The 14,257-nt window shown below is 39.1% G+C and overlaps 1 protein-coding gene across 2 annotated transcripts in view; it reads left to right on the top strand.

Annotated features, from left to right (window-relative positions):
* PALS2 (protein associated with LIN7 2, MAGUK family member) overlaps positions 1 to 13,241 on the top strand; it is a 58,869-nt gene extending 45,628 nt beyond the window's left edge. For both annotated transcript variants that reach the window (XM_042044378.1, XM_042044379.1), the window contains exons 9-12: positions 623 to 784; positions 3,354 to 3,556; positions 3,973 to 4,101; positions 6,404 to 13,241. In XM_042044378.1, coding sequence (XP_041900312.1) covers positions 623 to 784; positions 3,354 to 3,556; positions 3,973 to 4,101; positions 6,404 to 6,580 — 671 coding nt within the window. In that variant the 3' untranslated portion in view covers positions 6,581 to 13,241. The remainder of the gene's footprint in view (positions 1 to 622; positions 785 to 3,353; positions 3,557 to 3,972; positions 4,102 to 6,403) is intronic.
* Positions 13,242 to 14,257: the final 1,016 nt, after the last annotated feature.

Below are 14,257 nucleotides of genomic sequence, written 5' to 3'. Positions count from 1 at the left end.
AGCTGGGAATGTTCAATCTGGAGAAGAGGAGGCTCAGGACAGGTCTCATCAATGTGTACAAATACCTGAAGGGAGAGTGCAAAGAGTTTGGAGCTGGGTGGGCTCTTTGGAGAGTAGCCCAGTGACAGGGCAAGAGCCGAGCAACACAGGAGGCTCTGTCTGAACACCAGAAAACGCCTTTTCCACTGTGAGGGCGACTGAGCACTGGCACGGGTTTTCCAGAGAGGCTGTGGAGTTGTCCTCCTTGGAGATACTCAACAATGTCTGGATGTGGTCCTGGGCATTGGGGTGGACCAGATGCCTTCCAGAGGTACCTTCCAACCTCAACCATCCCATGATTCTGTGAAAGCTCACTAATTGTTAGTCACAGTTTTCTCCTTCTGATCAAACACAGACTTTCTCCTTCAAAGTAAAAGTGAGAATCTGACCTTATGCTGTAATGGAGGGATAACTATTTTATTCCCAAACCAATTCAAAGCAAGAAGTCTTGTATCAGACTTACTGCCCTCTGAGTACTGTTTATATTCGCATGGGATCTGTTGATAAATAGCAGGACTACTTAATTTTTTTTCTTACAGCACTGAGTGTGTATTAAAGTTTTTATGTACATTTCTCAATGTAGAATTTGATCGCCATGAAATCCAGATATATGAGGAAGTAGCCAAAATGCCTCCTTTTCAGAGGAAAACACTGGTCTTGATTGGGGCCCAAGGAGTGGGGCGAAGGAGTTTGAAGAACAGGTTTATTGTACTGAATCCTACTAGGTTTGGAACTACAGTGCCATGTAAGTTGTCAGCATTCCTGTCATAATACCATACTTTGAGTCTGATTAACTGGAAAGTACCTGATGTTTATCCTAGTGATTTGGTGTAGGAGTGATTTCGTCAGAGCATAAAAATTATAGAGTGGGAAAACAAAAGGCTCTTCCTGTTTTCAGACAACTGAACTAACATATGACCATGAAAATATTTGTAACTAGCACTTAAATGATGCTGCAGAAAACAGTTTTTGTCTGCACAATATTTCAGTCTGTGTGTTTCTTCGTTGTCAGTCACCATCCATTACTGAGGGGATTCCGTAAGTTCCCAGTAGCCTTCTGTAATGAACAGCCAGTGGAGTTTCTCAGGTCTGCCTTGTAGTTTTCCACCTGTGGACTAGGCATTATAAATTGTTGTTTTTGTATTAAAAATGTAGGGAAAAGCAACAAACTTCCAGTAAAACTGAAGTAAGTGTTTGTGATCTCCAAGATTTGTATAACTGTCTGATGTTTTAATATATCTAGCCTTAAGCACATGGTCTTTCATATTTTCCCCTATAAACAGCAGAAAAAAGCTGCCTTTACCTAAGTATGTTTTCTTGCCTTTCTTTCTGATATTTTGCTCATTCACCTTTGTTTTTGTAACTCCTCCCTCCTGTTAGACTGCTGACCAGAGAAGCCCACTCTAGCTACGTTATTATTCTCCTGCCATGTGCTTTTCAGAATTTCAAAGCCAGCCTGTTCCCTTCTGTTTCCAGGGGGCAAGGAATAGATCTGATAGTAATGGGAGGAAGGACAGGTCTGAAAGATGAATTGTGCAAGATGAGAGAACCAGTCTCTTTCATTTGCTAAATCTCTAGCATCAAAACTGGCCAGGACAGTTAGAACTGGGTTGTGGACCTGATAATGAGGTTGACTTCTCAGTGTTACTTTTTTAAAGAAATCTTCTCCTGGCAATTTCATTATTTTATATTGGCAAAATAGTAAGAGACCTTTTATTTCTTCTAAAATTCTTATTCTATTTCAAAAAAACCTTCAGAATTACTTATTTCTCTAAAATGCTATATAGACGCTTGAATATATATATATAAGTAATGCAACACAGTGTTAAAATGCTTTTACTTGGAGTTCTTGCACATTCTTTAAAGGTATAAAAGTAAACTTTTCCCAATCTGATAGTCTAATCATGCACATGCAATACCCAGTTTACTGTATAAAGAATCTCTTCTCTAGTTCAGATTTTAAGTGGGATAATCAGTAAACTTAGTTGGTCTCAGTGTCTTTGATTAGAAGGGAGTTCTCCCAGTTATTCACAAACAAATTTGTGTAGGATGTGTTTTAGGAGGTGGGAAATGGGTAAAATAGATCCGCTGTGCTACGGGGAGAAGCATGTTCTTGGTGTTGAGTTCTAATCCACCACATTGCTGTGGTGCCATGGTTTTTCTTCAGAGTGGACAACTGAACTGTTAAATCATCTCCTACCTGTAAAATGTTAAAGCTCACTCTCCAAAATTCATTGCAAACTGATGTATGATTTTTAAAAATGTGTTGTATTAAGCAGTATAGTTTTAATCTTTCCGTAGAATCTTGACTAAAACTAGATGTTCTAGAAATATATTTATTCTTAACCACTTCAGATAATTGTTTTTCTTGGAACTTGTGTTTTCTATAATATTGAAGTGGATAGGAATTACTGGAAGGGGAAGATTGCTTTTCACTTGTATCACCAAGTTGCACCAAGCGATGACACAAGTATTACCAAAGGAATGCATTGACTGTTAGGTTTAATATGTTCTAGAGTTCAAATCTAATTAACTGTAAGTAGCAGGTAGTTAATATGGTGATAGGATAGCAGAGTCAATAATAATATGATATTGTATTTTATTTTATTCTTTTAAAATTTTATTTTTACTTTCTTGTTTATGTAATGTCTGCACTGCACAGTGTAGCCAACACCCAAGACAGCTGATAATGATTTACTTAAGTACTGGCTTTAATCTTTCTACAGGGAATTTACCCTGATTTAAAAGGGAAGTTGTCCTGGAAAGCAGCATTAGCTGGCCTCCACTAAGATTCTGCTACGGTGGCTGGGCTGCTTCTGATATTTAAGCTAACTTTCTTTATAGCTAGCTCAGGTAATTTTACCCTGAATAACAGGGCAAATACCGAGAGCAGAAGTTTTGGGGGTGGGATGGGGCTGATCTTGTTGTACTCAGCTATTTTCAGAAGTACATTTGGTATTTGAGAGTTAAACGTCCACTTGATTTCCAAGTCACTTAAATAAATATTTTATTAAGTAAATAATTAAAAAGATGACATAAATGAGTATTGTATATGGTGTGAAGGAGTAAGACAAAGGAAATAGGCAAATGGGTGGGTAAGCAACATACAGGAAGGAATATAAATAAAGGGAACAGGAGGGGCCATGCTCAGTTTCAAAATTTATCTGGAATAATGAATAAACCTGTACATGGAGCAATTACAGTTGTATAATGTGTATTATGGTCTCCCTAACTTAATAGGCAGTCCAGTCTCATATTTATATTCCAAATATAGAAAGCAGACATTCAATTTATATTTTACGTTTTTTGTTTAGTTACTTCACGAAAGCCAAGGGATGATGAAAAAGATGGGCAAGCATACAGATTTGTGTCACGAGGCGAAATGGAGACAGATATTAAAGCTGGCAGATACTTAGAGCATGGAGAGTATGAAGGAAACCTTTATGGCACCAAAATTGATTCCATCCTTGAAGTTGTTCAGACAGGAAGGACCTGCATCTTGGACGTAAATCCACAGGTATATGATTTATAATGTTACACTACAAGTGTGGGAGTATAGTGCTGAAGAGGTGAAGAGATATGCCTTCAAATTTGAAGGCTTCTTATCTGGTTTCAAGGTTACGGTTACCTACTAGATTCTTGTGTTTGTGGCACTTACTTGGAATGAGTTAGAAAGATGGAAAAAAACCAGCTTAAATTCTGCATGAAAGAGGAGTCTTGCAGAGTAGTAAATAATCTTTTTAGTCAAAGAAAGAATGATGCTGAGCATTTCAAAAGGCAATGTAGGAATTTCTAAAATAGAAATAAGAATCTTCACTTATGTGTTCCTGCCCATTTTATCAGGTGAGTTTTGTGGTGTCCCTTAAGTAATGGGGAGATGTGGTGAGTCATTCCCAAACTTTGGTGTTTTTTTTTCTTCTTCTCTGCTTCTAGGCCCTGAAAATACTGAGGACTTCAGAATTCATGCCCTATGTGGTGTTTATTGCTGCTCCAGAGTTGGAGACTTTGCGAGCTATGCACAAGGCTGTGGTAGATGCTGGAATTACAACCAAACTTCTCACTGTAAGCAGATCATTTCTTACTTAGTTTGCTTTGAACAAGATGTTCTTAGATTTTTAAAAAATTCTTTACCTTTCATTTTAGATGGAATTTGTTCTGAAATTAATGCCTCTAAGAAAAGTTAGGCAAGACTTCTGCTGATTACCTAACAGAAGTTAATCAAATACTATGTATAAGGAAGATTGCTTCTTTCTTAAAAATAGACCCTTACAGAGAAATGTTGATTACAAAAATGACTTGTAATGTGTACTTTGGGAAGTGTCACCTTTGATTATTTGCAGCAAATGGTAGATATTTCAGAATGGCAGAAATTGTTCTTTTATGCAGATGTCTTCCCTTGACTTTCCCATCTCCCTCCCCACCCAAATTTTTGTTCCAGTTTGTCTTGTAATACATGTGTGTTTTAAAATGGAATCTGTAATGCTTGGGAAAGATATTGCAGCTTGTGTCAAAAAAAAGAGAAGAAAACCCCCGCTAACCAACAAACCAACCAAAAAAACCCCCAAACCAAAAGACAAAACCAACCAAGAGTGCAGGTAGTCCTTGTTTTCACTGCTGCAGCAGCACATGCTGCACTGAGAATGGCTGAGAGCTGCCAGAATAGGAAGTGTTGAACAGCTTCCCCTGAAGTTCCTTGGATTTGTCATATAAAGTGAAGTGGCATGTTTTGTTCATTAGATCTTCCCTCCCTTTCTGAGACACAGTGTGTAGCAGAGGGAAATGAGACATTTCCTCCAATGCAGCAAATTATAAATATTCTGTATGGGCATGAACTTTCCCAGCTGCAGGAGCAAAGCAAAAAAAACCAGATTGAGCAGTTCAATTTCCCCAACGGAGAAAAGCCATGTTTTCCTGATGGCTCATAACAATAGCACTGCAGCTTAGTAGGAACATCTTGAAAAAATGCTGACAGGGCATTCAAAGCTATAAAATGGGTGGGTGGGTTAGTATTTCCACTAAATGAGTATGTGATTTTTAGTCATGGATTCTGGTTATTATGCATTCTAGTATATCTGTGGATGCTCAACCATTCCTCTTTCCTGCCCCAATGAACCCTGAATTTTGTGATGCATATACAAGAAGGCAAGGTTAAAACTGTCCAGACAAGTATAAAAATAATTTCCTGCACTTCCTAATATTTGATTCCCTAAGGGACATCCTTTCCTCTATATTACTTTTTATGAATAATAAAGAGCATCATTAAATTTCAAATATGCATTTATGCGTCTTTACGGATTCTGAATCGCATCCGTGCAGGTATAAAGAGTATGACTTGCTATTTCACATTCTTGTGCTTCCTGAACAAATGAAAAATAAATGTCATTTAAAGTATTATGGTTTGCTTGTTAGTGGATCTGGCTGTATTATTTCTAGCATCCTAACACATTCCATTACAAAAATTCTGGCTCTTGTGGTCATACATTTACTTGTCTCCTTCATTCACTGTGAAGAAAAGGCCATTGACAAACCTAGTTTTTCATTTTGTCTTTTATATTGACAGCTGTATCAGGACTTGAAAATATTGAAATAAATACTGTAAAGGGGGACAAATCTCATAACTGCTTACAAAAAAATTGCTGTTGTGCAAAAATGGAGAGGAATTTTAGAACAATGTAGGACTAGCAAAACACAAAAACGTGCTCAGACACACTTTATAAAGGTTTCATAATGTAGGAATATAAATTTCCTGCATATTTTTCAGCTCATGTCAGGACTACAATAATGCAGCAGTAGTTTACAAATGAGGGACTGGTGTCAGGTGAGCAAGGCTGAAATGTTGTCTCTAAGAGCCGTAAGGTATTCTAGAGCTGTATTCTGCTAGAAATAATCTTTCATTTCGTACTAATTTAAAATGTTGGATTTTTGGTGCCTTCTGTGGAAATAAAAGGGGCACAAATAAATTTACAAAACTGATTGACTCAGTCATTCCTCAGGTATTAATTTTGCTCTGATTGTATCATCAATTGCCCTACAGTGATTGACTGCTCATTGTGCACACCAGCCCAAGTTCACCTGCTTCTATTGATTCTCTTCAAAATTGCAAGATTTTCTTGCCATATTTAACATTATTGACACAGCTCCAAACTTTTTTAGCCCTTTCAACGTGTTTTAGCTAAATTTCTATGTGAATTTACTATAAATGAAAACCTTCCTTATTTTTAAAATATATTCAGTATCTAGCTTTAAACAGTCAGTTGCAGTACGTACCGAAGGGATCTTCTGCATCTATAAGGATTTGCCAAGTCTTATCTTCAGATCTTTAGTAACATTTAGATTCACTAATCCTTAAAAATCTCTTCCACAGGACACTGATCTGAAAAAAACAGTGGATGAGAGTGCCCGGATCCAGCGAGCCTACAACCACTACTTTGACCTGACCATTGTAAATGACAACCTGGACAAAGCCTTCGAGAAGCTGCAGACGGCCATCGAGAGACTGAGGCTGGAGCCGCAGTGGGTCCCCATCAGCTGGGTCTATTGAGGGGTTCCAGTGGGAGCTTAAGTAACAAATAAAGCCAATGGCAGCAAATGTGATGTGTAGATACTGATGATAACCTACAGCACCTGTGCATTTTTACTCTGTGTATATTCAAAAGTACACTGTTCTGAATTTTTATAAAAATGTTGAAGAGAAAGTGTACTTAAATATGTAATTTATTTTAATTTTTCTAACTTTTTACAGATAACCTTTCTATTCATATCACATGAAGGAAATGCGTTTAAGCATTTTTCTATGTTTTGATTTAGTACCTTTGCCTTTTTCATCTAAGAAACTTTCATTCACTTCAACATTTACATCTTGGTCTTACATTTTCACTGTGATTAAAAAAAGGATACTTGAAACAATTTTTGTAAAATTTGTTTAATGTCAGTGTTTGACTGATCAAAAGTCTATAGCTCTTACTAGGAAAGAACACTTAATTTCTTCGGTTTTTTTTCTTCTTTAAAAACTAATTTCATGGGAGCAGAATTTTAAATATTAAAAGCAGTAACAAAAACACAGGTCCGTTGCTCCAGCTTTCAGCTTCATGTTGGTGCATTCCTGATGTTTCACAAGTTCTTGATATCTCTTGATTTAGGTAACTTTTGTGTAGGTTCCCTTATATCTGTCTCCTAAAATAATACAGAGCAATACCTTGCAAGCTGCTTATTAGGCTTTCTTAGGAGCCAACCTGTTAGCCCATTACAGTTGAAGTACTGACATTAGAAAGTCATGCGCAAGGTAATTCAGTGCAATTTGAATAATGGTGAAGTAGCTTGAGAGAGAACCTGACAATGTGGAGCCTTGTAGGTGACACTTAATGCTTAGGACTATTTGTTCATGCTTGTGAAAACACATTGCTTTTAAAAAAAAAAAAAAAAGGCATTTTCTTTTCTTAGGACATTGTTGTGTATGTGTATAGTGATCTGTGGCTTCATTTCCTGTGACGTCTAGCTGGGTTCTAAATTATCTTTTAAATATTCGTGTGTGATCAACTGCTGTATTTTATGAGTGTTGTGTAATGGCATTTCTGTGCTTTTCCTTACATTGTTTTTAATTGCATTTTTCATTAGCTAGCTTGTGAATTAGAAGCTTACTGCTAAAAAGCAATGTTGTTTATAAGTTTTTTGGTTTGCAATGTATTTCCTTTTTAGTGACAATTTTCCCCTCAGTAGGCTCATTGATATAATTCGTATTAGGTTCAGGTTGATTGATCAAAACTTAAGCTGATGTAAATTTCTGCTTAATGAGAACAGAAGGAAAATACAGCTTGTTGCTCAGATGAGCTCTTTTTGTGACCATGTTTTATATGACACTGTCAGCTGTTGTATATAGTCACATTCCCCATCACATACTGGGTTAGGTGTCTAAACTGAAGTCATCTGTTTAATTCCTCTTCCATCTGGTGACAGGCACCTGGCTTCTGGATTCTTTTTCAACACCAAAGTGTGACATGGAATGCTATCAAAAGGCATCTTCCTCAGAACTGTTTCTGGAGGAAGACAGGCTTAGACACTGTAAAACAGCATTGCTTCCTGGGGCTCTCAAAAGACTTTCATGTGCACAAGGAAAAGAAAAAATGGAGTCGATGCAGTAGAGGAAACTGTGTTTAAAAAAAACCTCAAAACACCCATATACAACAGATGGTTTTTACACAGCCTGTAAAGTTGGGTGTTGTGGGGGAAGAGGGGCAGAGGAGACTTGAAATCCCAGTGTGCGTGGAAAATGTTAGTTCAACTTGTGTATAGCACAGGAGATCTTCGTGGCTCTTAATACTGAGATTTCAGTCTTTTAGAAGGAATATGAAATTCTCTAAGGAAAAGTTTTACCACTGCTTTTTTATTGCTATGCTTTCTAGGATGTGTTTTCTCTGGTTTTGTTTCAGTTTGGCAGAACTCTTAAATGTGGCGCCAGCATGGGACTTGCAGTTTTCTTCCCCAGGAGACACGTTCCGTGATCCTATTGCTCAGAGGCTGCTGTGAGAAGCGAATGGAGTGTTGTGTGTAGCAGCAAATGATAGTAGGGCTGTTGCTTGGCTATTTTAGTGGTTTGCTTTTGGCACTCTGTGCTGAACATGACTGAACTGTGTGTGTGTACTGTGTCATGGGAGACCTCCATATGCTGTAAATAAGATGTGCTGTCTGGACAGATAAGATGCCTTTTCATTATGAGTTAGAAATATACTCTTATTTGTGATGCCAAAAGTGGGCTGAGTTCACTCTTCCCCAGTGAAAGGAATGAGAAGACTCTTCAGTTTACACACCACAGTACTTCATATTGCAAACATCACTTATTTTCATCTTTTTTCCATAAATTTACTGGACCAAACACATGAAACACAGACATCAGGGTTTAGTCAGGAGAGCCTTTCTCATTCTGTTTCCATCCCAGGGAAAATACTGTCAAGAGAGTCTCCCTAATTAGCAATCTCCAGAATAGCCACGTATTTGCTAAAGACTAAAGCTTTAGTGTTTGCTATTGGTTCACACAGTGTGCTTAAATCAGGCTGTGGAGCGTCGTGGCTGACCTTTGGGTGGTGGTGGTGTAGATGGCAGTGAGCAATTCTGCAGTGCAGTTCTGAAGCAAGAAGAGAAGGTGGCTTGCTTGGGTTGGCACAAAGATTGTGTGGAAGTATCTGCAGGTTTGATCTGGATGTCTGTGTGTCAGGTTGTGGGGGGAAAACAACCTAAACCCAAACAGCACACCCCTTGCATCTGTTTGCTAAATCTTGAGGGTTCACATTGGTGTGTTTAATGGTGAGAGGGAGTGAGAGGTTGGTTTCTTTCTTTGTGTAGTTTTGGCAAAGTCAGATTTTCATCAGATACTCTGCTTAGTTTGTCCCTACCTGGTGAATGACCAGAATGAGAATAACAGTTACTATTTTTTAAGAAGAATGTTCTTGGAGGTTCTTGAAATGCTGGTGCCATTTCAGTCACATCCACAGCAGTGGCAGCCCCCACCTGCCAGGGTGTGCTACATCAGCTGTCAGACAGGGGCCTGTGCGTTGTGCAATTAGCGGAGAAAGACGCTATGAAAGGCTCATTTTGAGCAAGTGAAAATATTTCATAGAACACCTGTTCAGAGTGTTTTGGAGGAGTTAAAATAACTGGCATTTCATGTTATTTCATCCTGTACTAAACATTGATTTTCCAGATACTAACAGGAAAACTTTACATTGACTGTTAAGGATTACAATAGGTGTGTCTGAGCGAGGTGAAGATGCTGCTAAATGTTTAAGATATGTGGTGTGTATCACAAGATAAATATTTAAGTAGTTTAGAAAAGTAAATTATCAAATAGTTGTCTGTGTATATGTATGTATGTGGATGGTAAAACAAAAAAATGCTCATGTTGTTTATCACATTACTAAGATACCATGATTTAATCCAGAAATGTACCTGCATGTGAGACTTTAGAACTGGTACACTTCTCTACCTGGTTTATTGTGTTTACTAATGTATATTTTTCTAAATATACAGATATTTCAATCTAAAAAGAATCTATATTTATCTGTAATTTCTATCTGTTTTGGACAGTGCATGAGGTGCTGTAAAATTCTGTACATATAGAGACTTATAGAACACTGTAGTTGCCCTGTGAATGAAAAGTTATACATAGAAGTACAGTCAGTATGCTAAGATCTATAAGTTATTTCCCTGAATTCACCAAAAATTCACTTAAGTGCGCACCAATCTCAACTTTCCTGTAAATATTGTGGTGCATGTGTACCCAGGCGATTACCTTGCTCTCTCTAAATGTTAGCAGGTCTGCTTTAGGTTCTGCATCACATGCCAAGATGCAGTCCAAGTTTAGTGGGATAATTAAAATGGAATATGTCATCTTGCATAGATTTATAAAGGTCTTTCAAAATGTTCTGCAAATCTACAACGAAGGTAAACATGGAGCAGAATCAAAGATCTTTGTAGGCAAGGAAAAGGGAGTTCATAACCAATGCAGTATCCGTGACTTGTGCTGTGTTCTCAGGTCAGGGCAGCTCTGTGTACTTAGTTGTACAAAAGCTTTGTGGAGCAGGATGGCAGATCAGCTCATTGCTTTTGAATTTGTGTTTATATAAACTTGTCACATCTTGGCTAAGCTCAAATTGTGACATTTATTTCCTCATCCTCTGTACTCACTGCATCTTCTAAAATCATACCTAAGTGACTTGCTGTACAAATTGCCTGCAGCTCAGTGCTCAGGAAGTCATCTGGGTTTGGTTTTGTTTTTTGAAGAGGGTGATTCAGCTAAGAAATAGGGAACTTCTTTCTCTTTGAAACACAGAAAATCCCTGGCTAGGTACCCCCTTGAGCCCAGCTGGCCTCTGCTGAGCTCAAGGACCAGTGCAGAACGATCAAGCAGAGCATTGCAGAGATCAGGAACTGGGTTCTTACCTGTCCTTACGCATGAGCCAATATTGTGAACATAAACTCCCTTCACCTTTCCCGTGGTTTCCCATCCAGGCTTCCTGTAGCTTGCTTCTCCACTCACACTGAACCTTGAGGCCTTGTCCCAGTGCATGGACAGTGCCTCCTGCAGCAGCTGCTCCCTTGCCCATTGTGCCTGTGGGTGCAGCTCTCAGACAACCAGCAGCTGGAGCTCTGTCGCATGTCGTGCACATCTGTACAGGCTGTTTGCTTCATGTGAGGTTTCCTGCCTCATCCAAATTCCAAAGAGTTCAAGGACCACATGGTTATTGCCAAACTTCATGCTGCTACTTTTGCAAAAGTGGTGAGATCATTTTATTGGTGTCTGTGTAGTGGGTACTGGATCAAAGACTCATAGTCTGCTGGGCCTCTTGCCTTAAATACCCCTCAGCTCCCAGCGCCCTTCTCTCCCTGCAATAGAAACCTCTCCTGGGTCACTGAAAGGGTTTCTATCCTTCAAGGTACTTTAATTTACTTTCTCTGGTGGACTGTTGTGACTGACAGTGCTGAAGTGAAGTTCTGGCCCTTCTCTTTTTTTCCTGCATTTCTTTCTTTTTTGGCCTGTCCTTAGTTTTCACATGTTTAACAGGCTTACTAATGGGAATTGTCTGGGATTCCCAACTTGTGTCTTGTAGAGGAAATAGCAGTTAACATGAACGTCAGTATTTAGGACTGGTATAACTTACTGTTTTTATGCCCAAGATAGATCCTAAAAATAACAATTCAGAGAAAAGACTTGTAAATTAACCAGTTTTGGTTATTTTTACAGGCAGCTTTGCCTTCTAATCATACTAAAAATGTGCTCATGCACACACACATACACACATACATATACATAAATAAAACTTAGGGGCAAGTGCTGCAAGTAATTCAGGCACTGTCTACTAATTTACCTGAATTCTCTGCACTATTCCACAGTCGCATTTTCAACTGCTGAATTCTCAGTTCTTCTGCTGGTACTGCAGCTGGGATTTACTGGTACAGGCTTAAAAACAAACCCCAGGTTGGTGAGGGCCATTAGGCAGTTTCACCTACAAATGGAATTTATTCAGCAGGGGTTCAGTAATATTTATAGAATAAATGACACTTGAAGTAAATGAATTTTATTCTTGGTATTTGGAACTGTTCCTTATGCTCACTGGGTATGGAGTTCCTTTTGCTGCTAGGACAGTGGTCGGGTAACACAGTTAAAGTAGTCCTGAAAACACTTCTCCCATTTAGCCTTTTCCCTTTTATGTCAGTAGCTCCATGCTACTGCTTCTCCCTGCAATTTTGGTTGTTCCCATGGCTGAGCCAACTGTTGGTTACTCCACAAGCAGCCAACATTTACCTGAATACAGTAGAGCCTCTTCCAAAAACCCAACCTCTCCATTACCTGACCTCTCACATGATCCATAGCATAAAGCAAAATGAACAGCGTTGCTTTGTACAGGCAGAAAAGGTTTTGACTGATTTTTGTTGGTTTAGGTCTTGTACACAATTATGTATGGAGAGAACTGTTCAAATATATTTTTCCCCCTAGGAAAATGCATGTTAAGCATCCCTTCCCTACCCCCCATATGTTGTCCATGTGTAACATTTGTGCACTGTGGTGTAAGGAGGGGAACTGCTTCTGTGGGGTTTAAAACACCAGAAAGTTTGCTGCTCTCCGACCCCACACCAGGCTAAGAACTGTAGGATCGTGGTTGTGTTTGGGTTTAAATGTGTACTAGAACTCTGTCACCGTGCGTTTCCTTACCTTGCGTCTTCTCACAACTGGTTTTGCCAGTTGGAAGCTCTCATGGTTTTGTTTTCTTTTTTTTATTATTTCTACAGTATATTAAATTAACCTGGATTTGACATTTGTAAAACTTTCAAAACTGCTCTCCTGTAAAAAAAATAGTTTCTTTAGCTGAAAACTTCCTACAAGAAAAATCTTAACTATTAGATAAATTTTTTAATGTGAACCTGGAAATTATTTAGTACCTAATTGTTTGAATACAGTACTGTAGAGCAGGCCTAGGATATGGGACTTGTTAGCATTGTGACTTCATACTGATAAAGTCAGCTACTATGTGGGACATTTTTAAATTGTGACTTGTTTTCTAAGAATCCCCCCCTTTGTCTTTTTCACAGCTAATATTTTCACAATAAACACAGCCAGACATAAAAATGTTAATGTACAAATGATGAAATTCTGTTAATTCCCAACAAAATATTTTTGTATATAATAAAAATTTAATATTGAAAAAATGTAATTGGCTATTTTTCTGATTTTTTTTTTTGTTGTAGTCTGCATTTGAGCCACATAATGTATGAAGGACCAGTCTTTGCAGCTGCCTTTCATCTTTGGATCTTGGTGCTCCACCTACATAAAAGCAGCTTTTCAGTTGGTCTTGTTTATCTCGATGTTCATGAATGTGCCACGTGCACAGGGAGACCTTGGGGGCTCTTCAGCCACCCTGGGAATATCATTGCGGAATCTGGGCGCCTCATTTCCTGAGCACTGCAGCACCAAGGGAGTCGCTCTCCTGCGCCTGCACTGGAATGAGCCAGGGGACAAAGCCCAGGGGACTGGGATTGAGCAGCTGTAAGGAGGCAAGTGCTGGTACTGGCTGCAAGGCAGAGCCTGCTGGCCTCTAGAGGTAGCACATACTCCTTGAAAGGCTGCTGACCTCCTCCTGCATCGCGAACGTATGAATTCTCCAACTGTCCTCCCGGCGAATGCAAAGGGAAGCAGTATTTTGGGGAGGTTGTCAGGGTGTGAAATCACACCTTTTATGAGACAAGCTTCAGCCTCCTCTGAAGCACCCTACAGGTCTTTCACCACCTCCTTTCCTAGGGAAGACCACATCTAAGCTTGAAAATGGATTTTCCATGTGAGGCCAGCCCAGAGTCTCGTTCGTCTCAGGTAGTGGATGCACATTCAGCTCTTCCAGTGTGGATTCTAAATTAATCTGCATCAGCTAGGCTGGGTCCCTGAAGAGGCCAAGCTCTTAGCCTAGGGAAAGGCAGGATTAGAGAAATACTGCTTCTGCTGCTCCCTTGGATCTTCATATCCCCACTCTGAGCTAGTTTTAAAATTAATGTGCATAAGGATCCTGTTTTCAAGTGCATGAAAGAATCAGCTACAGTGAAAATTGTGTACATATAACCTGCTGTAGTGCTTCTGTCCAGCTGTGCTGCTCACTCAGTTCTCTGAAGGCCATTCTACCCTACCTGGTCTAGAGGTGCTTCTGTAGTCACGGGAGTGCTGCCAAATGGAGAAAAACTG

This window comes from Corvus kubaryi, unplaced genomic scaffold (assembly GCF_017639235.1).
Source record: "Corvus kubaryi isolate FWS band 111438036 unplaced genomic scaffold, C.kubaryi_AGA036_p1.0 37398, whole genome shotgun sequence".
Classification (NCBI taxonomy): Eukaryota; Metazoa; Chordata; class Aves; order Passeriformes; family Corvidae; genus Corvus; species Corvus kubaryi.
This window is presented reverse-complemented; position numbering and strand designations above follow the sequence as displayed.